This window comes from Cervus canadensis, chromosome 23 (genome assembly GCF_019320065.1).
Source record: "Cervus canadensis isolate Bull #8, Minnesota chromosome 23, ASM1932006v1, whole genome shotgun sequence".
Taxonomy (NCBI): Eukaryota; Metazoa; Chordata; class Mammalia; order Artiodactyla; family Cervidae; genus Cervus; species Cervus canadensis.
The window spans coordinates 19161959-19189077 of record NC_057408.1 but is presented as its reverse complement, the minus strand read 5'-3'; the positions used below and the strand labels follow the sequence as shown (position 1 = coordinate 19189077).

The 27119-nt window shown below is 53.5% G+C and overlaps 1 protein-coding gene across 4 annotated transcripts in view; it reads right to left on the bottom strand.

The window, feature by feature from the left end:
• The window catches only part of LOC122425387 (myelin basic protein), a 103002-nt gene that overhangs the window by 14587 nt on the left and 61296 nt on the right, over positions 1-27119 (bottom strand). For 2 of the 4 annotated variants that reach the window (XM_043443707.1, XM_043443706.1), the window contains exons 4-5: positions 19981-20411; positions 13466-13543 (exon numbers count right to left, since the gene is read on the bottom strand). In XM_043443707.1, the coding sequence (XP_043299642.1) occupies positions 13466-13543; positions 19981-20411 (509 nt within the window). The remainder of the gene's footprint in view (positions 1-13465; positions 13544-19980; positions 20412-27119) is intronic. The other 2 variants (XM_043443708.1, XM_043443709.1) reach the window with 1 other exon arrangement.

The window sequence follows — 27119 nt, the reverse complement described above, 5'->3', positions numbered from 1 at the left end:
GCAGAAAAACCCTGGTTTCGTGAAGGACAAGCTGATGTAATGTTAAACTATCTTCCCCTTAGAAATGTACTAACTTAGGGTATAAAAGCCATGGTAAAAAAGAAAGGATTGCCAGACTCTGCCAGCTGCACCCCCCGATCTGGTCACTCTCTCTCTCTCTCTCTTTCTCTCTCTCTCCCTCGCAGACTTGGCCTTATCAAGGCTGGTCTCACGTGTCTTCTCTCTCTCTCGCCGACACCGTTCATCCTGAGGGTATCCCCTGGATCATGCCGAGGCTGGACCCCGGCAGGTCACTTTTAAGAGAATGAAAAGAAGCTACAGACTGAGAAAATATTTGTAATCACATATATGATGTGGGACTTGAAACCGCAATATGTAAAGAACTCTAAAAAATCAATGGTAGAAAAGAACAAACAACCAGGTTTAGAAATTGGACAAAATGCTTGACTAAACCCTTCATTGCAAAGGATGAGCAGAAGGCAAGCGAGCACATGAAGAGATGCCCAACATCATTAGCCATTAGTAAGATGTAAATCAAAACCACCCAAAGACACCACTATCCCCCTATTAGAATGGTTGAAGTAAAGAATACTGACAATACTAAGTGGTGGCTAGGATGTAAAGCAACTGGACTTCACATGCATTGCTGGTGGGAATGCAAAATGGTATCCTCACTCTGTAACACAATTTGAGTCTCTTATAAAGTTAACCATGCACTTACCATATGACTCAGCAATCCCACTTCCTGCTTTGAATGATAAAAGAAAAGTTACATGTTTTTTGAAGTCATTTTTATAATTAATGTATTCGTCTCTGCTCTTTGGATGGAAGTAATTTAAATCTTAAAACTTACAATCACACAAAACTTGCCCAATAATGTTTATAGCAGCTCAATTCATAATCACTAACTCTGTAAATGACCCAAATGTTCCTCACTGAGTGAGGTGATAGACTGTAGTATGTCCATGCGAAGCAATACTGCGCAGCGGTAAGAAGGAGCCGATTTTAATACACTTGACAACTCAGAGGCATCTCCAAGGCATTGTGCTCGGTGAAAGGAGACATTCCAAAAAGCCTGCATACTGTACGATCTCACACACACATGACAGGCTTCAAAAGACTGCACTACGAGGAGGGTGAGGACAGCAGGGGTCGGCCGGGGTCAGGGATGGGGAGGGAAGGTGTGGTGAGAACTGGAAGGGAGGTTTGGGGGTGATGCATCCCTGTGGTGGTGGCAGCCCTGTGCGTCTGAGAATTCACAGACCTGCACACCATAAACAAGCCAGTCTCACTGTGTGTGTTCCCATCTCTTCACAGAAAATAGATGCGGAAACAATGGAAACAGTGAGAGACTTTATTTTCTTGGGCTCCAAAATCACTATGGATGGTGACTGCAGCCATGAAATTAAAAGACGCTTGCTCCTTGGAAGAAAAGTTATGACCAACCTAAGCAGCATATTAAAAAGCAGAGACATTATTTTGCCAACAAAGGTCCATCTAGTCAAAGCTATGGTTTTTCCAGTAGTCATGTATGGACGTGAAAGTTGGACTATAAAGAAAGCTGAGTGCTGAAAAATTGATGCTTTTGCACTGTGGTGTTGGAGAAGACTCTTGAGAGCCCCTTGGACTGCAAGGACATCAAACCAGTCCATCCTAAAAGAAATCTGTCCTGAATATTCATTGGAAGGCTTGATGCTGAAGCTGAAACTCCAATACTTTGGTCACCTGATACAAAGAACTGACCCCTTGGAAAATACCCTGATGCAGGGAAAGATTGAGGACAGGAGGAGAAGGGGACGGCAGAGGATGAGATGTGCGGATGGCATCACTGACTCAATGGACACGAGTCTGAGTAAACTCGGGGAGTTCATGGTGGGCAGGGAGGCCTGGCGTGCTGCAGTCCATGGGATCGCAAAGAGTCAGACGTGACTGAACTGAACTGACCTGAACCCGTCAGAGTAGCAGCTGAGGGAAGCAAGCCAGTTCTCCAAAGGGGTTTCTGTATCCGGTGTTTGTTTGCTGAGACCCTGGGGCTGGTCCTGACCCTGTTTACGAATCACTAGAAGGTTCTGTGGTGAGCACAGGAAGAAGCACTAAGAACTTGCCTGGTTGCTGGCTATGACGCCCTCACGCAGAGGCGGGGAGGGGCATGCAGTGTCTGAGTCACCTTTACATTTAAAAAAAAATTTTGGTAAAACATACTTAACATGAACCAGAGATCAAATTGCCAACATCCATTGGATCATTGAAAAAGCAAGAGAGCTCCAGAAAACATCTATTTCTGCTTTATTGACTATGCCAAAGCCTTTGACTGTGTGGATTACAATAAACTGTGGAAAATTCTGAAAAAGATGGGAATACCAGACCACATGACCTGCCTCCTGAGAAATCTGCATGCAGGTCAGGAAGCAACAGTTAGAACTGGACATAGAACAACAGACTGGTTCCAAACAGGGAAAGGAGAAAGTCAAGGCTATATATTGTCACCCTGCTTATTTAACTTATATGCAGAATACATCATGAGAAACGCTGGGCTGGAGGAAGCACAGGCTGGAATCAAGATTGCTGGGAGAAATATCAATAACCTCAGATATGCAGATGACACCACCCTTATGGCAGAAAGTGAAGAAGAACTAAAGAGCCTCTTGATGAAGGTGAAAGAGGAGATTAAAAAAGTTGGCTTAAAGCTCAACATTCAGAAAACTAAGATCATGGCATCTGGTCCCATCACTTCATGGCAAATAGATGGGGAAACAGTGGCCGACTTTATTTTGGGGGCTCCAAAATCACTGCAGATGGTGACTTCAGCCATGAAATTAAAAGACTCTTACTCCTTGGAAGGAAAGTTATGACCAACCTAGACAGCATATTAAAAAGCAGAGACATTACTTTGTCAACAAAAGTCTGCTTAGTCAAGGCTATGATTTTTCCAGTGGTCATGTATGGATGTGAGTGTTGGCCTATAAAGCTGAGTGCCGAAGAATTGATGCTTTTGAACTGTGGTGTTGGAGAAGACTCTTGAGCGTCCCTTGGACTGCAGGGAGGTCCAACCAGTCCATCCTAAAGGAGATCAGTCCTGGGTGTTCATTGGAAGGACTGATGCTGAAGCTGAAACTCCAATACTTTGGCCACCTGATGCGAAGAGCTGACTCATTTGAAAAGACCCTGACACTGGGAAAGATTGGGGGCAGGAAGAGAAGAGGACAACAGAGGATAAGATGTCTGGATAGCATCACCAACTTGATGGACATGAGTTTGAGTGAACTCCGGGAGATGGTGATGGACAGGGAGACCTGGCGTGTTGTGGTTCATGGGGTTGCAAAGAGTCGGACACGACTGAGCGACTGAACTGAACTGACCTAACATGAAACCTACCATTTTGTCATTTTTAATTGCACATTTTGGTGGCATTACGTACATTTGCGATGTTGTGTATCCATCACAGCATCCAGCTCCAGCCCTTTCCCATGTTCCCAAACCAATGCTGCACCCAGCAGACACCGGGTCCCATCACCGGTCCTGGCCTCCCGGAAAGCCCCACCCTATGCCCCCTGTGACTGACCGCGCCAGGCACCCCTGACCAGTGGGGTCACGCAGTGCTTGTCCTGTGGGGACTGGATCCTTTCTGCCATGCCGTGGCTTGCGTCCGAACTTCCTTCCTGCTCAAATGCCATCCCCTGGGGCCCGTGTAAACCGCATTCTGTTCACTCATCGCCCCCTGACCGACACGCGGTTGTTTCCAGCCTGGCCGAGTGTGGCCCCCGCGGTGCCGGCGGCTCTGGGGGTGCGGCCCAGCCTCCTTCCCCCATGGCCTGAAGAGCACCGCTGACTCTGCGTGAGCCGGGCGGCCGAGACCCCGAGGCCGCACTGAAGGCCCGCCTGTGCTGGGGAAAGGGGTTCACGTCCAGCCCGGGGGTGCTGGGTGGGGAGGCTCCGGCCAGGCCACCAGCAGTCAGTCTGTGCCATCGGCGGTCAGTGTGCGGTCAGGGCAGGGCCGGCCCTCGTCACCCAGGCAGGCAGGAGCCCCTGGCGGTGCTGGAGGCGTGCTTTAAAGGCAGCATGGTTTGGCTTGCTAGATTTCACAATTTGTGGGGAGCGGGTACTGCTTTCCTTATGCCTCGTGGTAAACAAGGGGGTCTGTTTCTGTCCTGCGGGAAGAGGGGAGGGGAGGCCAGGGAGTAGGCAAGACGGCGGGGCCTCCGGGCGCCCAGGGGGCTCCGCAGCCTTACAGCCCTGCAGGGACGCCGGGGCACGGCCTGGCTGCTGACGCCCCGCAGCCTCAGCCGGTCCCCTGACCCCACCTCTGCCCCCACCCTGGGGACCCCAGCCTCTGCCTCTGAGCTTGTGGTGCACACGTATCCCCCTCGGGAGACCCCTGGACTCGGCTCCTGACTCAGGATGGGTTAGTCACTCCCTGATGGGTGAACGCTCCTCCTCTCTGCTCAGAAAGCAGAGAAAAGCCAGAACCACTCACACTTTCAGTTATTTGCCAGAACTGGCGTCTCTTTGTCCACAGCTGTCCTGCTTCCTGGCGCGAGGAGCCGACTCACTGGGAAACACCCTGATGCTGGGAAAGATCGAAGGTGGGAGGAGAAGGGGACGACAGAGGATGAGATGGTTGGATGGCACCACCGACTCAATGGACATGAGTTTGAGTAAACTCTGAGAGTCGATGATAGATAGGGAGGCCTGGCGTGCTACAGTCCATGGGCTTCAAAACAGTCGGACACGACTGAGTGACTGAATTGAACTGAACTGATCCTGCTCCAAGTAGCTCGCCCACTTTGCCGGCGATGGAAAGGCAAAGGAGGAACTTGAAGGGCGATCCTGCCGTAAAATAAGAGCCGGGCCAGGGCAGAGGAGGTGGGGAGGGGCAAGCGGCACTCACCCCCGACCCTGAGAGATCAGAAAAGGAAAAAGGGCCAGAGATGGGGACCCTACCCCACACTACACTAGTCTACATGTGAGGTTAGGATGTCAACACATTCTCTCCAAAGTACACGGAGCTGAATATTTGAGAAATGAAGTTAGAAAATTAGTCCTGCTTTTAAAAAATGAAAGCTTCAGTTGTTCAGAAAAATAGCACTTATTACACAGGGATTTAAATAAAGTAGAGAAGTTTGTAGAAGAAATCCTACCACCCAGGGCTGTGCTTTGTTCACACGCAGACGAACCACAGGCAGCCCTGGCCTTCTGTACATAGGACATGTGAGCCATGCAGGACCTCGGCAGTGATCACAGCACACCAGGGTTACATGCCACTGACATGTTACTCTTTCTTGACATAACAATTAACAAAACAACAACAAACTTCTTGGTTGGCAAATAAAATAATATTATGCTAAAAATCTAAATACTATGGAAGGAAAGCCATGGATAAAGGACAACCGGTCATTAATGTTTAACGTAAATTGCTTTTTCCATTAGCCTGTTTGAAAAATTATGGTTTATTTCCCCCCCACTTGTGATAATGTGTGCTTCACCAGCAGGGGGAGCGCGTGCACTTGGCTTGCCAGTCCCATCTTTAGACACCCTGAAGGATTTTTCACTATTTTCCAATTTGCTCAAACTTGCAAGTAATAACAGGAGATTAGTTTTCACCTGACACAGTGAAGATCAATGGTCATCAGATTGGGTAAAGATTCTTCCCTCGACTCTGATGGCTATTTTATGAAAATAGGGTCGAGGTATTTGTCTGCATCATCATTTGCATTTGGATTTGATTAGAGACGAAGGGATAGAATTGTTCCCTCAGAAGAAAATGCTGCCGCTTGAAAAAATGAACACTCACTGTGTCTGGGGTTTGTGCTCAGGGGAAAACAGAGTCCTAGATCTTGAGTCAGTTCTTGTCTGCAAGAAGAATTTAAAATCTTTCCTGAAGAATTGATTCTTTTAAATTGTGTTGCTGAAGAAGACTCTTGAGAGTCCCTTGGACATCAAGGAGACCAAACCAGTCAATTCTAAAAGAAATTAACCCTGAATACTCATTGGAAGGACTGATGCTGAAGCTGAAGCTCCAATATTTTGGCCACCTGATGCAAAGAGCTGACTCATTGGAAAAGACCCTGATGCTGGGAAAGATTGAGGGCAGGAGGAGAACGGGATGACAGAGGATGAGATGGTTGGATGGCATTATCAACTCAGTGTACATGAGTTTGAACAAATTCCAGGAGATGGTGAAGGACAGGGAAGCCTGGCGTGCTGCAGTCCACGGGGTCAGAAGGAACTAGACATGACTGAGCGACTGAAGAGCAGTAACAGCCTGGATCCACCATTAGAATACCAGTGGCGGAAATATGAGTGAATCTTGGGTCTGGGGCACCTCTCCCCTCTGCGTCCACCCTGCTTGAGCTCTGCACCCTAGACGCAGTCAAACCAGTCAGTCCTGAGGACAACTGGACCCTAGAGCCTGGCTCCCTCCCCTCTCTCTGCCCAGGCTTCAGTTTGCTGGCCTCTCTTCTCCGGATGGGTGACACTGGCTGGGTGCCGAGGAGGGGCCAGGAGAGTAGTGACAAAGGCCAGGCGCACAGGCGTCTGAGGACCGCCCAGATGCAGACTCACGGCTTGGAGCGGTCACACAGGAGAGACGAGCCTTCAGAGGCCCCGCTCTCCGCCTGCTACTGTAGAGCCCAAGGCTCCGACCTGTGGCGTGCTGCGAGGGGAGCACGGGTTTGACCCTCACAAGTGTGCACCGGCTCCCCTCAGGCCACAGAGGGTAGTGAGAGGCACTTGGGTTCCTGCGCTTGTCCCTTCTTTCGCTGGGCGCTGGCGGTGGGGAGCTCGGCCCTTCAGTCACAAAGCGTCCGGTGGCGTGCGGCGGTGACACCTGCTCCATCTTTTCTGCATCGTGGGCCCTGTGTGCGGCTGCTGCTTGGAAACTGCTGCCCTTTGCACAACGTGAAATCGGGCACTGTCATGGAGGTCACCAGTGCAGGTGCCCCCATGCCAGGCTGTCTCACCCACCATCTGTGGGGCTGCTGTGATGGTGGGTGCCTCCGAGGCGCCCCGGGTCTGCCTGTCAGCAAGCACCTAACGCTGTGACGGGGACCTTGAGGTGACCCAGGCCCGCGCCCTGCAGCCCGCCTCACTCAGGGACAGGTCAGGCGCCGTGTCAGAAGGATGCAGCCCGACGTGACCTCCCTGTGGATCAGCCTCAGACGTGTCCAGATGGTTGTCCAGTGGCTAAAAGCAGGACTGTTTTCTTTCTGGCACTTTCTTAGTCAAGTCGATCCTGTGAATTCTAGGAATGCATGCTTCTCTCTGTGTCCCCAGGACAGAGCCGATATAAAAAAGGAGCAAGGAAAGCGGTTCCACCGTGTTTTACAGGGTGGACGCGTGGTTGTGTCCACCTCATTTTACAAATGTGGACATGGCTACTTGAAGTGGCTGTGTGAAGTGGTGAAAAGCATCCAACGAAGCAGCTGTCCAACAAACACACAGCTTGGTGTTTCAATTTACAGGTTGAATCTGGTACAATTCCACTTGCATCCGCAAGAGTGGCATTATGGATACATAAGGAAACATAAGGATACATAAGGTAGATGGTTCCACCAGTGGTCTAGAGAGTGAAGGAATTTGCCTTTTGCTTTTTTCAAACTGCAATTTGCATTTTGATTTTTCCAAAATAAAAACCTTAGGCTTTATGGCACCCTAGGAAGCCCAGATTCAGCGGCTCGTCTCTTTCACCCGTTCGGAACCACATGCTCCAACAGTGTAGGTGTCTTCCTGAACTGCCGACGATAAGGCAGAACAGCAGAGTGAGACTTGGGATCAGTAAGAGAGTTGCTTCTTGGGAAAGTGTTAAGAAAACTAAAAATGTTTCTTCCACATTGTCGTCTTTATATTTGAGAACCAGAAATGTAGTCACGGTGGAACGGCTATTCTTTTCCTGCCCTTTTCCTCTTGCCTCACACTTCTCTGGGCGGTTTATAAAACTCCCCCAGAAATCTTGTTTTGGTGACTGAAGGGAGTGGAGGACTCAAGGAAGCCCTCTTCAAGGACTTTCCGGAAAAGCAGCGTCGTGAACATCTTGTGCTGAAAGGCTAATCTGCGGCTGTCCTGTCTCTCGGCCCGTCTTTGGAAGGCAGGGTTGTGGCAGATACGTGCCCCTGTGGCATCTGGCTTTGAGCTAGCTGCCGGTAAAATATTATCTCCGAGAGCATGTGAACTGAAGGTCACAGCCTGCAGAAGAGATAACACATCTGCTGGAAAATGTCGGAGCTGCAACGCGCCCCCTTTCAGAGCTGGCGTGTTTTTGCTCCAACACCCTGACCCCGTGATGCTCCGGCCGTTCCCAGAAACCCCTGGACAACGAGGACGATCTTGTTTATGTAAGTTTTTCAGAGGAAGTGATTGCTCCACTTCTGGTCAACCAGCCCCCCGGTACGCCTCAGGGGAGGCGTTAGATGCGTTCTGGCAAGGTTGCTGCATTTCGATTGTGCAATCTGGGGAGAGAATTCTTGTCAGTCTGAATGATCCATGCAGTCTGCCCCTGCGTTTTCACCCTCGGCAAGTTTAAGAATATGTTTGCTCCTGAATCATCAACTCGATGGAGTTGAATTAAAGCAGTGGACTCTCTCTTTCTTAAAGCATTGGACTCTCTGGCCTTAGAGAAAACCATGCCGTGTCAGCAGTGGGCTTTTCTCAGTTGCAGGAGGAGCACAGGCAGCGCTTGGGTTTAGGTGGAGATTTTAGGTGGCCTGCTGCCTGTTCTCATGACAGCTTCTTCTTGGCCATCAGAGAGTGGGGAGGCCGGCAGGTGGCCTGTCTTTGTGGGAGTTGTTGCTTGGGCCAAGATAGGAGGGCCTGGCTTCCAAGCTGGAGAGTTTCTACTCTCAGCAATTCCTGAAGCTGAAGGCAGTGGGTCGGGGGGGGGGGGGGCACATCAGCTTGTTTCCCTCTGCGATGTTTTCCTGAAACGAGGGAATCAAAGCCCCCGGCCTCTTCTGGACCAATTCTTTGCCTCCGTCAATGGCCATGCAAGGACTGGACTAGAGGCCTCTGGGCAAGGACGGAACGAAATCTCCAGGCTGTGGGTGTGAGGCCACCCTGGAGGGAAGTCAGTGTCACACGTCACAGTCTACATGTCCACTGGCTCTGTGAACACGCAGTGGCTGCTGGCTTCTGACGGGGGCTTAACCTCAGGTGGAGGCCTTCCAGCCTGGCCTTACCCTGGGGAGTGGACCGGGAGGTGGAGGAGGTGGCCATGTAGGGCTCCCGGTCAGAGCTGGGAGCTGCTGTCAGGTCCATGAGGATGTTGCCCATGGTTGTGATTTCTACCCGCAGCTCCACCATCTCATACCGCCTGATACGTAGCTGCCCAGGGTCTTCCTGCCCAGCAGCCTCCGGGAGAGTCCCTCTGCCATGCCTGGGCCACCCTCACTGTCCCGGGAGCCAGATCTCATTCCCGTCTCGGGCAGTGCTGGGGAGCTCACGGTCCCCAGAGGAGGGGCTCAGCGCTGCTTCTCAAACAGGGCGGCGGGCTGGTGCTGACAACGACGCTCCTGAATGTGGGCGCGCAAGCATCCTTGTCTCCTGTCCGCGGGAGGCAGGGCTGGAAGTTGGTGTTAACTGCTCCAACTTTTATCTTTGCTCCCATTTTGGAAGACCTCAGTGTGTCTATAGTACGCACATGACTTCCTAGCATAAAGATCCAGCTAATGCCTTGGTAGCGGCGTAAACCAAACAGCCTCCCAGGACACCTTTCCTTGGCTTAGAACTCAATCGTCTCCTTACGCAGAACGACAGCGGGCGGTGTGATGGATGCACAGTCTGGAAGGCTTATTTTGGGAGGAAAAGCCAAGTTGCAACATGCTTGCCTGAAACTGATGGTCACGGGCCCCTGGGCAGCCGTGCTGGAAGGTGGCCCCTCAGGGTGGGGACCACGGACTAGACCCCAGGCACGACCCCGGCCCGAGCCCTTGAGAGGGCCAGCCCCAGGACAGCCAGATGGCCTGCCCCAAGTCAGCATGGCCCCCAGGGAGCTCGATCTGCTCTGGGTCCCCACGGCCAGACCGTCAGGGCCTGTCAAAACCACCCAGCTCTGGTCCGAGCCATTTCCTTGGAAATGAGGAAGAAATCGCTTCAGAAAACCTGGAGACTGTACAAGGGAAGTGTCTGGAAGGCTTTCCGTGTGAGCACAATGCCTGGGAGCCTCAGGCACACGGAGTCGCCCCGGAGCACCTGCCTCAGGGCTGGAGGGGGCTGTGCTGCTCACACGATAACGAAAGGGCCCTGAGACGGGAGGAAATGGCTGTGGGTCGGTCCCCACAGAGACGCTCACAGTCCCCAACTCTGACTCTCTGGTTGAGATGCTGAGGCCCGAGGGCAGGCGCTGAGGGGCTGGAGCCAGAGCTGGGCTGTGGGGAGGGCTCATGGGGCCCCTGGGGAGGGGGCCTGCTGCACCCATGATGCGCCCGGTTTACCGGGCGGTGTCCCTGTTTCCCTCCATCAGCCCGGGGTCCCGGGGTCCCAGGGTCCCGGGGCGTCGGCAGGACAGACGGCTGTTTCTGACGTCGCTGCCAGTGGCTGGGGAGGGAGGCTCAGAGCAGACACTTGCAGATGGAGGGTGAGAGCAGACCCTCAGCTTCCATGCACACTCTGTGCTTTTCCAGGCGCCAGGAGTCTGACTTCACAAGCCCCAGCCCCTGGGACGGTTGGTGCAAGTTCAGAGTGGGGAGGGCGGCTCTGGACAGGCCTCTGGGCGCTCCTCCACTCCTCAGGTGGGTGGCCCCACAGTGGCCTCTGCAGGCTCGTAAGGACCAGCTCCCCAGGGGCTGCGAGGGGCAGGCGGGGGCTTAAGGAAGCTGGTAAGAGCAGCTGCCGGGCGTGGGAGCGGGGCGTGGCTGGCTCTGCCTGCGTCTCCAGGCCTGGAAGTGCAGGTGCGGGCGGGACAGGGCAGGGGCCAGGCACGGCTCCCTGCTGCCCGCTCCAGGAGCCCTTCTGCCTCCTTAGTCCAAACGACCTATGGGTGATGCGGCTTTTGGAGGCCCAGCGTGTGGGACCAGGAGACCCGATGGGGGGCCGGGAGGAGGCGGGCCTGTGTCCCCCACGGAGCCGTCTTCTGTGCTGTATGTACACCTGCTCCTCGTTTGTCCTTGGAGCCTGTGCTTTTCCGACTCATCTTGGGTCAGCTCCTGCATGGACTTGGGCTCCCCGCCACCTTCAGGTCAGCCCTTGAGTCAGGCTGGGGTGGAAATAAGAGAAGCGATGCGTCTCCTGGAATCGAAGGGTTCCTCGTGGGAGCCCCGTTCTGGAAGGGCCTCCAAGGCGCTGAGCCTGCTTGTTTCTTGACAAACAGCGAGTGGGGGTTTCTCACCCTTCCTGCAGAGTTTGTGCAGAGACAGACAGAAGGTGGAATGTTCCGGAAGGTCTGGCTGCAGGCCGTCAGTCTGGCATCGCTCACCAGCTGAGTTTCTGAGCCTCGATGGGGAGGATGAGGAACGTTTCGGTGCTGAGTTGCTGGGCCTGGCACCACGGTTCCCAGAGTGGCCGCAGCGGGCAGCCCTGTCTCCTCCAAGCTTTATTTCATGGCCCTTTCTTGTATCTGAAAACCATTTAGCACCACTGGGCGCTTTGGCCCTTTCCCCTGGCTGGTGCTGTTTTCTCTCAAATAAACATAGCCTCTTTCTTTTTTAAGTCAAGAAAGTAATTGCTATATTAATGTTTTTTAAGGGAATAAAGAGAAGTCAGTAAACCTTTGGGTTTTTTTAAATTTGATCTAACCTCTTTCTTGAAATAATGAAGAATTTGACGTGCCGGGGGAGACATAGTGAAGACATGGCAAAGGCAGAGGCCTGTCACTGGAGGCCCCAACGCTCAGCCCCGGGGCTGTGTCTGCAGAGCCCGGGGATGGCGCCCCCTGCAGGTGAGGGAGCATGCATTTCTGTCCCGCAGAGCCCGGGGATGGCGCCCCCTGCAGGTGTGAGAGCATACATTTCTGTCCTGCTTGTACACATGGGCCGAGTGCATCTAGCAAGAAGATGTGGAGGGCGGGCCTGCTGCCTTTGTTCCACCAAAAGAGAAAAGCCAAACGCTGCTGAAAGTCTCTACTTATCCCCTGAACACCGAAGCCCTGGCCTCTCGCCCCCCAGGCTCTGTGCTGGGTCTGGGATTTCTGGCAAAGTCTCTGCCTGTTGGCGGAGTGTGTCTGCTTGCTGATGGTGATGTGACCGGTGGAGGCGAGGGCAGGGCTCCAGGTGGCTTCAGGCTCAGGGTGCAAGGGGGTCCCTGTCTGCCCCCACATCCCTGCCGCAGGGTGACTGTGTACCTCAGCCCCCATGCCCTCGCCCCAGGAAGGAGTTTGGGGCCAGCCTTGGCTTCCTCCTGGCTGAGTCTGAACCAGCTGAGGCCCAAGGGCTGCAGAGAACATGTGCCTCCAGGGGGCTGGGCCCAAACTACCTTCCTGGGGGTGGGGGTGCTGCTTTGAGGAGCCATTGAGGGGGCTCTCTGTTCAGCGAGCATGGTGACCATTCCTGAAACACGGTTCCCCTTACTCTGGGGGCGGCACCCCTCCAACCCCCTGCAGCCTGGAGTGGAGGTTCCATTCACCCCCGGGGGCTTGACAATGGTGACTCCCACATAGCCTGCAGCCCAGTGTCTGCCCAGGGTCCCAGCGCCTCTGAGCCTCCTGTCCTGGGCCTCCACGGCCACCCTGCCCGCCTTCCTGGACCAGCTTTCTGGAGCTGTCTGTTGGGCACGCCTGCTCCTCCTCTGGGGCTTGCCGGGTCTGGGGTCCCGTGGCCCCACCATCACACGGGGTGACAACCTGTCTTCTGGCTCTGGGGTCTCAGCAGTGGGCGCCCCTCCCACCTGCCTCCTCCCCACTCCTGCCCCCACCCTCTGCATTTGTAGAGGGTCCCTGAGCCCCACCCCGCGTCCTGTTCCAGCACCAGGCGTCCTCCTCCCGTGTCATCCCAGGGTGGAGAGCCCGGCGCCGGGACATGGTGCCTGTTGGGACCTGCAGGCTGGCAGCGGGTGGGGCCCCCGGGAGCGGGTCTGAGCCACATGGCACCCCGCGCCTCCCCAGGGTCACCCCAAGGTCCCTGTGCCCCCCATCCTGCGCTCTGAGGGTCAGCTGAGACGGAGGACAGACCACAGGCTCCTCCTCCACCCAAGGATGCTCACTGGGCTCGTGCCTGGAAGGGCTCATCCACCTGGCATTTGCTGCGCACGCAGAGTCTGTTAGGCGCTGGTTCTTACAGCAGATGGGCCACAGTCACCGGCCGCCCCAGGCTGGGCCAGGCCTGCCGCGGGCGTCTCCCGGCCCTCACGCGCCCGCGGCCCTGCAGGGCGCCCACCCAGAATCGAGGCCCCGCCTCCCTCGCGAGGCCCCGCCTCTCGGTCTCCACGTGTTCCTTTGCCGCGTCCCCAGGAGCCGCCCTGCCGTGAGACCCGCGTGCCTCTCCGAGGCTCCGGGCGGCAGCCAGCCGGCCGTGCGGCCGCGGGCGGGGAGGAGCCATCTTACCTGGTACATGTTGCACAGCCCGGGCTGGCTGCGGGCCTGCGGGCCCGGGGGGCTCTTGCTCTGCCTGAGCCTCGGGACCTGCCAGAGGGACAGAGTGGCGCCTGAGTCCGCGCGGGCCCGGGCCGGGCCCCACGTCCTCCGGCGGCGTGCTCCTGACCGCGGGGCGGACCCGGGCGGGGAGGAGGGCTGGCGGGGGTGAGGATGGGAGGGCGCGGCCTGGTGAGAGGATGGGAGGCGGGCCAGCCGGGGCTGGGTGTCAGGGGGCACGCGGAGCGAGAAGACAGCAGGGGGCGGCCCCCCGAGGACCGACAGGACCACAGACAGACCGGAGGAGAGGGGGGCTCAGGGGAGCGTTCTGCCCTGGCACCTACTCTGTAGCTAGCTTTGTGGCCACCTTCTCTTAAACAGGCCGCAGGCACCAGACTCATGGGATTTCCAAGACAGCTCCAGGCCAAGAGCTGAAAGGGCCTTTCCAAGTCCGAAGAGGAATGGATTTGAGACGCCGCTGAGTTTTACTTTATTATTCTTTTCCTTTCAGAGTGAGTGTTAGCTTCTGCCCGGGACTGACACGTCTTTTCCGCTCTGTGGGGGTCACCGTGACTGTCACGCTGGACCCTCTTGGTTTGCTCCGGAGTAAACAGAGGTCATCGTAAGGGCAACAGAGTGTCCCTCCGGCAGACCACTTGCATATTCTTCTCTGCTGTTGGTGACATTTAGGAGCCTAATATTAATAGGAACTTAATAGTCCTTCATGAGTATGACTCAATGTAAACTTTATTATAAATCTTCCTCAATGGTATTTGCTCTGAGTGCATTTTTCCTATTACCTATGAGACAGTTGCCGAATTGAGCAGCTTTGAGGGATGTGATAGGACTAAGGACAGGGCCTGCAGGAAGGGCCTCTGATGGTGATGGCAAAATGGTGAGAGAGAGAGAGAGAGAGAGAGAGAGAAACAGACAGCGGATGCCTTACAGAGGTCGAGAGATGAAGTCAGTGTAATAGATGTCAAGAGATGTCTTATACTGACGACAGATGAAATGGATTTTTTAAAAATGACGTGAATAGCTGGTTATGCACGGAAATAAGCGGTAGTTGTGACACGGGGAAGCACTATGGTGTTCTAGAAATATCATTGCAAAGTGAACAGAGTAGAATTCCCAGAGGCAAGTCCGTGGTGAGCCTGTGCTTGGCTGGGTACCTCGTGTTCAGTTTTCTGCACAGGCAAGAGGCATGCTCTGTGCTAGCAAGCAGTGCTGGGCGCTGGGTGCTTAACAAGCGAGACACCGGGTGTCTGTTTAGAAGCGCGCCTCGGCAGGTGAGCGGGAGGGCTCTCTGCCTCTCTGTGGCGTGGCTGCTCCCACCGAGGGTGAAACCCCCCAGAACGGCCTGTGGACAAGTCCATGCTGGCACCCGGTCCACAGACAAAGGGAACTTTCTGGTCCTCTGTTTCAGACCGCGTCCCTTCTCCATGACCATGCTGTCTCTGCAGCACTTTCGGGCAGCTCTGGGGGCTGTGGTGAGCCCCCGCACTGCCATGCCTGGATTCCTGGGTGTTGGTCACAGAGCCTGGGACTGGCCTGAGGCTCTGAGATGGGGCGGACCCCTGGGTGATCCCCCAGTGACCGGCCCCTCCTGCAGCAGCAGGAGGGACGATGATAGCCGAGGAGGGTTCTCTGCCTCTTGTCCAGATACACTCAGGGTCAAGGGGAGGTAATCTCCAGTGGAAGAAGTGGGGGTGCAAGCCTCGGTAGGAGGAGAAGAGGCAGGAAGGCATCACGTGTCACCCCTCCCCGCCTTTTACTGCTTTTAATGAAGCAGGATGATTTCTGGGCACTTCAAAGTGTGCTGATGTCCGTGATGGAAAAACTCAAAGATAACCTATTAGCCAGAGTGTGACAAGAGGCTTCTCTAGTTCCGCACCTTAGTGATTCGCACGAGAGACTGAGGGTGTGTTTTCTTCTTAATGATGAGATAGTCCCTCAGATGTGAAGCGAAGCTCTCTGTCAACCAATAAGAATTGGCCGTTCCTTTTGCCCAAAGGAAAATCGATGATGGAAATCAACACCAGAAAGTGGAAGAGAGTTTAACAGGAGATGAGTTAAGAAGAGGGTCTGGTGGCAGGGTATGGGTACAGATGAATGGAAGACAAATCAAAATTAATTCCATGCCTTTATGCTTATTTCTGGGGCTTCCCTGGTGTCTCATTCAGTAAAAAATCTGCCTGCAATGTAGGAGACTCAGGTTCGATCCCTGGGTCAGGAAGATCCCCTGGAGGAGGAAATGGCAACCCACTCCAGTATTTGTGCCTGGAGAATTCCACAGACAGAGGAGCCTGGCGGGCTACAGTTCATGGGGTCGCAAAACGAGTGGGACACTGAAGCACCCTAGCACAGCACACGTTTATTTCTGGCTTACCAAGACTCCCAGCTTGCCCTCCCCCTCACACAGTCACTGTCTGCCTCACACTCCGACCTCAGATTCTCCAGTGTTGCTCTGACCGCCTGGTCTGCACCCTCCGGGGAGTCCAGCTGGAGACTGTTTTTCTGTGCTCACTCACTCAATAAATGCTGTTGAGGGTTCCATGTCCCAGACACAAGGAGGGTAGAGACATTCCCCCCACATGTTCAGGTTGGTGTTTTCGAGAAACACTAACAACATCAGGCAGAATGAGAACCGACCTCACCGAAGGATCAGAGAACAGAAAGCTATGTGTAAAGCTGATGCTTGAAAGATGAGCGCAGAGGGGGTGCGCAGGCCCCAGATTCACCTGTCGCTCCGATGCTGTGTCAGGAAGCCTCGGAAGTACCAGTCACACATGCTTAGTAAGGGAGGGACATTAAAAAAGACAACTTAAAAAACTCACGTGCAATGAATTAGTCTGTTAAAATGTTTAATAAATGCATAAAAAGGGAGAGATATATAAAAAGCAAAAGGTCATCACAAAATCAAATCAGAATACAGACAGCAGAAGGCAATCAGCATTAAATACATCAACACAATTTACAAACGTTTTGCTCGGAGGACCAGCACATCGCCACCCACACAGGGCGTCACATTCTGATTGACCTCTCCTCTGGTTAGAGACAGCGGAGCGCTGAGGGTGTGGAGGCTGCAGGAGGACACGGCGAAGCACTGGGAGCCAATCAATAACTGATCCATAATCGATCAGAGGAATGACATGAATACTTCGGAAGGAATTCCTGTAGTGAATCTCAGCAAGTGTTTCTTTGAGTGCGGAAACAAGTACCCCAGCATAAAGAGGTTTTTCTCTAGAAAGGTCTCCGGCCAAATCTCTCGGCAAACCGATGTGCTGAGTGGCTGGGTGGGTGCCAGGAAAACTGACACTGAGATTCACGGTTCGTGTGCTGTGAGCGGACTCACTCCCAGCAGAGGTGAGTGAGTGCAGCTCTACTGGCCCCCAGCCCGGGGCCAGACTCACACGGAGTGGGGCACCTACGCAGACCCTTCCTGCCGTGTCCTTCACGTCACCCTCAAATGTCACCCTCGCCGGGGGCTACAGAAGACATCTCCAGCATTAGGGTACCATGTTAACAATGAGGAGTTAGCAGTTACCGTACAACTAAAATGTGAGTGAAGGGAAAAGGCAGGAAATAGAACACTGTGACTCATTTTCAAGACTGCTTGTCCCCAGGGCCCTAAATGGCAGCAAAGGTTCTCACCCCCCACAGTCAAGACCGTTGGCAGGGAGGGGAGGCTGGGCACGGACGGCCATGGGTGCTGAGACCGGCGGTGCACAGACGCAGCTCTGACTACGAAGTCAGCAGCGGGAAACAGGTGTAGCCGCCAGGACCCGAGCCAGCTTTACAACGCCTGCAGGAGGGCGGGCTCGCTGGAGGAAGGCGACACAGACCTTCTCCTCGAGCCCCTCTAGGGGGCAGCCCAGGTCATTGCGGCCACCTGGGTTATTGTCCAAGCGAAGGGGTCGTGATTTTGGGGTGAAGCCTGAGGGTACAGTGCTGGCCCTCACAGGGCCCCGCGGTCCAGGGACTTGGAAACCTGCTCCTTAAAGGCAACAACTCCGTCTTTCTTTCCTCCCGCAACAAAGGCGCATGGTCTCCATGAATGCACTTTTCATTTAAGGCTCTCAAAAGAATATGCCTCCTCAAGGAATTTGTGTGTGCTTTCCCTGAATGCCAACTCCCGGCCACACAAAGGGTGGGTGTGTTGGTGCATTCCCAGGACTGGGGGCGCTGCTCACCCCGGGGCCCCCACGTGTCCTTGGAGGAGGGAGACAGGCGACAGACAGCCCCTTTCCCAGGAGCCAAGAGCTCCATTCGGCTTCACATGCTTCAGTCCAAAAGACCTTTCTAGCATCTAATAAAATGAGGGCTCTCCTGGTTTATCAACAGAGCAAAGCAAAAATAAAATCAAAACCAAGAAACAAACCCACACCAATAAAAACCACAGGCTTCTAGGCATTGCAGGCGTGTCAGTGGGTATAGAGTGTATTACGCTCACACCTCCAGTGTTTAAAAGTGAACAAAAGCATCCACAGGAAAACAGGTGAGCTAAAAAGTATGTCCAGGAAGCCCCACTGCCTATTTCCAAGAAGGCCCACTGCATATTTTCAGCAAAGATACTTGACAGGAATGTATCCTAGCCAGTGTTTGTAATAAGCAACCATGGATATGATTTTACATTCAAATTCTAATGGATTTCATTGGCATCCAAGGGCAAAGCTGTTCATTTAAAAATCTTCTTTATTCAAGACCCAGGGGTGAACAGAAGTGATACTTTAAAGTGTCAATAGTATAAAGTACTATATCAGTTATTTCAGCATTGTTTCTAGTTTTTAAATCCTGTGAAATGTTTTAATCTAGATCCTTGATAATCTAGCAAGGCTAGTTTGCGACATGGATGTCTACTTCTGAGGCATCTTTTCTTTGAAAATGTTGAGGAATATGAGACTTTATGCAATCAATGTTGAACTTTTACACAAAGGAAGAAAAACATGTATGTCTAATATAGTCATTTTGAGATAAGGTCACAACAATTGACATAAATGCTTTCACAGTCTGATTTTAGCTTAACCTGTTGCCCTGAAACGAAACTTGTTTCATAATAGATGCTCTCCAGCTGTTTAGTCTCCTGCAACTGTATTTTTCCTTTGGGTTAAGCAGAATAGTTTAAAGTTTCGAAACTGGTGACACTGCATGCATGTGGGGTGCTTTGCATAATAGCAAGACTGGGTTAGGCAGTCAGGATCCGGTGTGGTTTGATAGCGTCTTGGATTGAAACTAGCATTAGAAACGGATCAGCTGACCCACGTTTCTGGGGGAGGTAAGACTGCCCCAAAGTACAGGACGCAGAAGGAAACCATCAGGAAATAAACTCTAGAAGCCCGGAAGGTACACTGAGTTATTCACTAGAAAGCCACGTGACAGATCTTAGCTCCAAGCAGGTGCCTGAAAACCTCAACACACCATGACACCATACAGGCACAGCTGACATCTGTTTTATCTTCAACAACATCAGGATCGTCAGTCATTTTAAGAACTGTAGCTAGAGACTAAAGCAAATCTGAGAAATTCCCGCGCTCCCAGGGCCCCAGTGTTGAGGACGTCCAGGGCCTCTGCCCACACTTGGCTCAGAAGCCTCTTGCCTCCCTGGGCCTTTCAGGATAAGCACAGGACACAGCCAGAAGCAAAGGGCATCTTAGGAGTTTTGTGAGCACACCCAGTAAACCAGGGGCTTTTATGGAAAGCTGCACTCTTTCCAAAATCCCCCAGCTATCCAACACTCTAAAATCAGGTGCCACGCATGCCGTGTATTTGCTATGTGACTGTCACTTGGGGATTAGCTCTTCAATGAAATGTCAACCATAAAAGACCTATTCACCATCAAGTCCAGTAGCTACTGCTGCAACCCGGACCACAATAGGAGCAATTTTCTCCTGTGATACATTTTTATCTACAGAACATTTAAATAATTAAAGCGCAAATTCTATATTCAAACGAACAGAGTAACAAAATCATACAGTTTTGATTCACAGACACACTTCATTTATTCCCCTCTGCGACTCAGACAAAAGACAACTTCTGCTCAAGGCAAATTTAAATTTGTCCCAAAGTCCTCAATCGCAGTATTGTTACAAAGCAACACGACGCTGGCGGCACTGAGTCCAAGAACAAACCAGCTCAGCCCAGTGTTGACCCCGGGGCGCGGGAGCAGAAGCGGAACCGGCACGCAAGCCCCAGGCAGGAGACACAGGAGACCCCAGCACAGGGCGCCCTTTCTGCGGCGCCCACACCCATGCCACCCCAGAGATGCGAACTCAGAATGTTCTCCACCCCGAACCACGTTCCGACTGCATCCCTGGTGAGTGGGGGGCGGAGGGTGGGAACTTCAAAAGCCGCGACCGAGGGGCTCGTAAGCATCTCCAGCAAGACGCTGCGCCTCCTCTCAGGGCTGAGTCCACCCGTGGGTCCCCTTCCCGCCCCACTCACTCCTCCGGGGACGCCCGTGTCGTGCGCCTCTACTCCTTGGAGCTCACCTTGCCTGAGCCCCGCTTGGGCGCACCCCTGTCCGTGCCAAAGAAGCGGCCAAGGGAGTCGAGGATGCCCGTGTCTCTGTGTCTGGGGAGAAAGCCGTGCCTGGCGTGGTCCATGGTGCTCGCTGAGGCCAGGTACTTGGATCTCTGGGAGGGTCTCTTCTGGGCCGCCATCGCGTCCACCGCCCCGGGAGCGGCCGCACTGTCTTCCTGGATGGTCTGGAGCTCGTCTGATTCCGAGGGCCGGTCTTTGAAGGTGTTGTCCTCCCGGCCCGGGGCATCTCGGGAAAAGAGGCGGACCAGGTGGGGGCGGCCCCCCGGGTCAGCTGGGCTGGCCTCGGGCCAGGCATTCTTCGGGCCCGCTGTGCGCTTGGAGTCTGTCACCGCTGTGTCCTGCGAGGGGGCCCCATTGTTCGGGACCACATCTGCCGCTCCTGCAAACAACAGCGAGATGTGAATGCGGCTGTGCAGAGCGGACCGTGGACAATGCCCCTTTCTTCCCGGCTGGCGAACTGGCCGTCTCCTACAAAATCCACGGAGGGTGTGGGCGCCATGCAGCTCTGTGTGGCCCCTGACTGCCCTGGGAAGGACCCGCCCGGCCCGAGCCTCTCTCTCGGTGGTGGCTCTGCATCTTAGGGGCCCTGGGGATCATCTCAGGGGCTCCGGACTGGGCGCCTGGCCTCCCGGAGCAGACATGGCCGTGCACAACATCGCCCCTGGGTGCTGCCACTCCTGCCCTGGGAGGCTCCAGGGTTCTTGGCACCTTGACGGCCCATTTATCATCTAAGCGGCCACTGGTGCCCAAGCCAAGGGTGTTGGGAGCGTGTATTTGGCAAAAAGTATCTTTAGTGTTCTCAGTAAAAAATGGAACCTCCCACATCTTTTCCAGTTCATGCCTTAAAGAAATGGGGTGTTTAGAATTCTTTACTTCCCGGAGTCCACAAGAAGCCTCTTGCAGGAGAGAGCCACTCATTCGGGACGTTTTTGTTGGGCTTCTCTGTAAGCCGTGACGATCAGAGAACTTGAGTGGGAAGGGGGGGTCTCATGTTGCACACCACTCTCCCTTACCTTTACACAAAAATACACAGCATTAAAAAAAAAAAAAAATACACAGCATTTCTCTCAACCATGGCAGGCCCTCATCTTGCCCTCAATTACAAAGGTGGGTATAATTGAACAGCCTGGGGTTTGTTTCCTCTCCAAAGTTTATGACGCATTGACAAAAAATGTGGGTATACTCACACTTTCCTGTAACAGCATCCATCCATCTAACTGCCCCGCAACCTATTCACTGACATTTACCAACAGCATCCACCCCCCAACGCATCCACTTATCCATCCGTCCATCCACTTATCGACCCATCCATCCATCCACCCAGCCTTACCGAGTACCTAGCAAACGTGATGTCCTGCACTAGTTCAACAGAAATGTGGTCCTTGTCTCATGAACAGAGATGAAAATGAACAACACGAGTTGGATAGTGTCCTCCAGATGGTGTGTCCACACCCTAGCCCCAGCACTCCTGGATGTGAACTTCTCTGGACCTTAGGTCTTCGCAGATGTTATCAGGTCAAGATGGGGTCACACTAGAGTAGGGTGGGCCCTGACCCAGTGACCGGTGTCCCTGTGAGTAGAGGGCATCTGGATGCAGACACATGGAGATGAGGCCACGTGGTGTGGAAGCAGACCGTGGCCTGGTGTGTTCACAACACAGGGTCTCCAGGACACAGGGAGGTGGGAGACCCAGGGCAGACACTCCCCAGAGACACCAGGGAAAGCATCCGGGTGCAGGTTTCTGGCCTCCAGAGCTGGGAGAGAAGAGATCCCTGTTGTGTCAAGTCCCTGTTAGCGGTCGTTCGCTGTGGCTGCCATAGGACATAGACATGAGTGATGATGGCAAAGGAAGCGGGACACGGGTGTCAGGACGACCTACTGAGGGGACAGTGTGAGAGTGTGGGCCGCTCGGGGGCTGGGGGTGGGGGGCAATGTGCTTCTGCAGAGAAGGACGCCCGGAAGACAGTCCTTGGGAAGGAGCTTGGCGTGTTCACCTGGGAGCAAGGAGGCTTGGAGCCCCGGGGGGCAGGTGTGCGGCCTGAGGGAGACGGGGCTGGCCAGTGGGGGCCAGGAGGGGAGATGGTGGGGCAGGATGCGGAGGAGGGGGGTGGGGAGGGGGGCTGGTGGGAGGAGGGGCTGAGGGGAGGATGCTTCGAGAGACAGGCCAGCCAGCCTGTGCAGGGCTTCAGGGGTTGAGGTGAAGGGATTTTTTTTTTTTTTTCCCAGAAATTGCTGAGACAGTCAAGGAACACGGTGCGGGCAGGACAAGACATCAAGGGAGAAGAAGACTCAGGCTGAGCTCAGGTGTGGGCAAGCACAGGTAGGAGGGGCTGAGCCAAGGCAGGGACAAGGTCCTGTCTGGGGCGTCAGGAAGGGTCGTCCAGTCTGGGTGCTGGTTGCATGGAGGGCCTCTCCTTTCATCACACGTATTCAGGGGAGGCTTTACATCTACAACATTTACTTCCACAAATATATAAATAACAAAAACTGAATGGTTGCACACTCCTTTAACAAAATCAGAGGGGTCAAGAGACTGTCCCATGGGTGACATTCATCGTGCAGTCAATATATTGACCTGTGCTCCCAAAGCGGAGTACGGACATCATAAATGTCTGTCGGAGACCAAGTACCAGGCAAACAGCCAGGCCCCGGGGTCCTGGGGTCTTTTGCCTGCTCCTAAGAGGGTGTGCCTTATACCAGCCACGCTACAAGCCTTACAAATCCACCACTTAAAACGTGGCACATCATCTATGGCACTGATTAAATGAACCACACGAAAGCACTCAAATTTATCATGTATCAGGTCCCTCACTGCCTCGCACCGTCCTGAGAAAGCACCCTGCAGAATGCTGTGGCCAGCACCAGGCTGTACGTTTTTACAGGGACTCAGCGCTAATTTATAGGTTGCAACAGAAAGGGTCTGCTTTTCTTGCTGTGCTTTAGATTCTGTGGCTAATATAAATTAATGCAAATGTGAACGGAAAACAATCGCTATATTGTACATGGTTAAATGCATTAACGAAACACAAGCGCATCTGAATACTAATATTTTTACAACAGTTGGCCTTTGTGTCCCTGAATATGGTTATTTGTGAGGCACAGAGAAGGGCGTTTGTGTCCTGGAAGTTGCTTCTCCCGGGATGCAAGGAGCCCAGGGAGAAGCTAAAATCTGTGGATCTGCAGCATTTTGGGTAAGGACAAGTGCAGTATTAATTTGTCAATTCATAACAGCTTTCATCGAAGGGGCAGAGTTCTTATTTAGACAGTAATTCTGGAGCAGAGCTCTGGTGCACAACGTGAGTGGCTCGGATCTGGCCAGACCCCAACAGGCATTTATAATCTTTTCTCAGTTACTGTTCAGATTCTACAGGAAATTGCAAGAAAACATCTTTAAAAAATTACACCTCCATCTAATGGGTAAACCCACTCCAGGAAACTTAGGGAAGTGCACTTTTGGGGGTGGTGGTATTAAAATCACGAATGTCTTTGAGAAGCTGAGGACCTAGTAAGTTGGAAGGTGGTTTCTGGGGCACAGAGACCCCCCGCCCACACCCCCCACCCCACAGACCAGGATGGTGACATCGGGGCAGTGATGACTGTTTGGGGCAACTTACCCATGTTACACGCCCGGGGAAGGCTCCAGCCCAGGGTCTCGCTGTGACCACCTGGCCTGTGGGTCCTTGGCATCCGCCCCTCCCCTCCCCCACCTGCCGCCAGCAGGCCGGGGTCAGTTTCTCCCCGGTTCCTCCCGACGCCCCTGACCAGCATCTCTCCCTTTACTTAGCCCTGAGCCGGGTTTGCTCACGGCCCTGCTGGGCCCTGCAGCTTATGGAGCGGGAGCTGCTGGGCGCTCAGCTCTGGTGTGACCATGACCTTGACTGTGACCGTGACCTTGACCGTTCCCAGGACCGATCCCGCCTCGGCCCTCAGGAGCATGCTCCCCCGCCTTCCAGGATGGGCTGCTCTGGTCTCTCAGTTCTCCCCCAGGCTCCACTGTGCGCCCTGGCTCCACCCCGTCCCCCTGACCTTGACACCTGCCCCCCCCAGCCCCCACCCACTGGGAGGTCTGCTCCGGGCAACTGGACCGAGCTTCTCTCAACGCAGCTTCTACATGGTCAGCCTCACAGAGGGACCACCTCAGGTCCCCCTAAATTGTTCCCAGCTGGCAGTGCTGTCCCTGAAGGGGAGGACCCTGCCGGACTTGTCCCCTTGGGTCACTGGGCTGGCATGAGGTACTAAACCCAGAAGTGCTGTCTCCCAGGCCGGACTCCAGCAGCAAGCAACAGAACCCAGACCCTGCTCTCTTCTCGGCTGGAAGAACTTAGTTCCCAGCATGGCAGCTGTTCCACCATTTTTAACAGAGAATTTCTTTCCATCCCAAAAGGCTGGATGCCAGGGTCTAGAGAGCTCTGGCTTAGAAATGGATTCACCTGCACAACTGAATTCTTTCTGGCAATTTGCAGAGGTTCAGAGAAGCCCCTCAGCACAATCCTGAGGTTCCGGATAAAGCCCTTAGCATCCCTGCTCTGCCTTTCTCCAAGTGCAAAGCTGAGCCCAGGTGCTGGGTGAATCACTCACATGGAGCTCGGCCGCCAAGCGGGGCTCATCTCCCAGGTCGTTTTGTCCACCTGTGCGCTGCACTGTCTGCAGCAAACCAGACCATGTGGACCGCAGAGGAAGGCCCATGGCTGCCACGTCTGCAGGGTCAGGGCCTGCAAGGTGTCACCAGGAGGGTCTCCAGAGGCTGACCTTGACCCCCTGCCCACCAACCGAGGGCCCTGAGCTTGTCTCTAGTACCTTGAGGCTCCTGTAGCGGCACATGCGGGGACTGGGCATGTTGGGGGTCCCCCCGGGCCGCCCCTTCCATAGATCAGTGTCCAGGAGGGAAAGCTGAGCTCTCGCCGGAAGTTTTATAAGTGTGACCAGCAACCATACAGAGCAGGACATTTACGAGCCCATTTACTCAGGTGAGCAAACTGAGGCAGAGCAAGGTGAAGCAGGACTCCACGGAGGAGGTGATGCTCACTCAGGCCCCAACTGCAGACCACCCCCGGTTCTGGGTGCTCCACGCGGGCCCCCACTGCCTTTAACTGGCCCTAGGTTTTGCCTCTCAGGGTGACATTAACAGCAGATGACCGACGGCTGAGACATTTCTGTTTAACAGACAGGCACTGACCGGGAGAGATGGAAGGACTTCCCGGAGCCCAGCCAGGGCCTCCTCTGCGAGCAACAGGGCCCCAGATCCCCCAACGCTCTGCTGGGTGGGAGTGGCTGCCTTGCCAACCCCCGCATCCCCATCCTGCTCACCCCACAGGTATGCATAACCATCCACTCACAATTTACTACACCAGCTGTCCTTGGCAGAATGTGCTAATGCCTGTTGAACACCCAGAAAGGCCGAGTTGAGGGATCCTGAAAATCACATTGCAGCTCTGACAGTGGACATGTCACCCTGGGACCACGCGGAAGCTCTGAGTCCTGGCTCGTTTATAAAACTGCCACTTACCCATCATCTCACTGTAAGCAGAAAATGACACACATCACGTATTCATACCAGATGGTCTCAGATAAACCGTGATGACTCAGTGAGTGCTGTTCTATGTTTAAACGACTGTTTTTACCTAGACTGTATACCTTTTGCTGTTTTCCATCACATCCCTGGAAATCATATTCCATCACTGACTTGCATTAAAACCATACGTGTGAGTGTGTGTGTGTAAACATACAAGAAACAATACAGATGCCAAGCCACACCCCAGACCCAGAGGCAGAATGTGCAGGGTGGCCCCCAATTCTGCTTTTTTTTTGACAGGCTGGGGAGGAGTGGCCAGCGAACTATTCCTTCTCCAGATAACCAGGTTGACCCTTTAACCCAGCACCGCACGCGTCCAGTGACACCTGCTATTCATCCACACCCAGTAACCACCCGGGAAGGTCAGTGTCAGAGATGCTGACGAGCTTGCGCCCCTGGAGGTGTTGCTGTTTCCCACCTCTGGGCTCTCAGGGAAGGCTGCACCTGCCTCTTCTGCCAGGAGAGTGCTGGTCTGGCTGGGACTCACGGCTTTTCCCAGGTTTGGGCCGACGTGGTGGTGGCTCTATTCCCACCCCCCGGGAGCTGCTCACGGCCTCCTGAGTCCAGGAGAGGCCAGTGTGAGGACGGCTGCGGCTTCACCTCTGAGTTTTCCTATTTCTCCAAAGGCCACAGAGGGTGAGACGGTTGGAGGGTATCACCGACTCAAGGGACGTGTGAGGAAGCTTCGGGAGATAGTGAAGGACAGGGAATCCTGGAGTGCTGCAGTCCGCGGGGATGCAAGGAGTCAGACACGACTTGGTGACTGAGCAATAGCTCAGGCTCACACGAGTAGAAAGTGCCTGCTGTTTGTCAGAGCGGGACTGCATCCCTCCTCCAACTAGACTAGCACACATACAGAAACCCCCTCTGTGAAGGCGAGTCCGTCTATTAAATTTAACAACAAAATGAAAACCTTCTATTGACAAGATCTAAGTCATGGTGGACTTCTTTTCACTATAATTAATTTAATTTTTTTTATTCCTGTGATTAGATAGCTTGAAACATAAGACCTAAGGGATCATGCAACTATAATTTCATCAGGGAAGTTTAATAAAATTTCATATTCACGGCTGACCAGATCTTTAATGAAGCTAGAGACAATAAAAATGATCATCACTCAGCTAATTAGAGGTTTTGCCAACAATACACTTTAAAACTGCATGGTAGAGGCTTAGCCCACTGCACATCATCATTGCTGGCTCATTCATGTGCATCACTCTCATATAAAGGGAGGTTCCCAGGCTTCAAGGAGCAATCAAATAGTAAAAATGAGAAGTGAAGTCTTCAGACTGGCATTTTCAGAACTCTGGGAAGCTTTCATCTTTGCTAAGACACAAAGATCCGTCTAGTCAAATCTATGGTCTTTCCAGTAGTCATGTGTGGCTCTGAGAGTCAGATCATAAAGAAGGCTGAGCACCGAGGAACTGATGCTTTCAAACTGTGCTGCTGGAGAAGACTCTTGAGAGTCTCTTGGAAAGCAAGGAGATCCAACCAGTCCATCCTAAAGGAAATCAA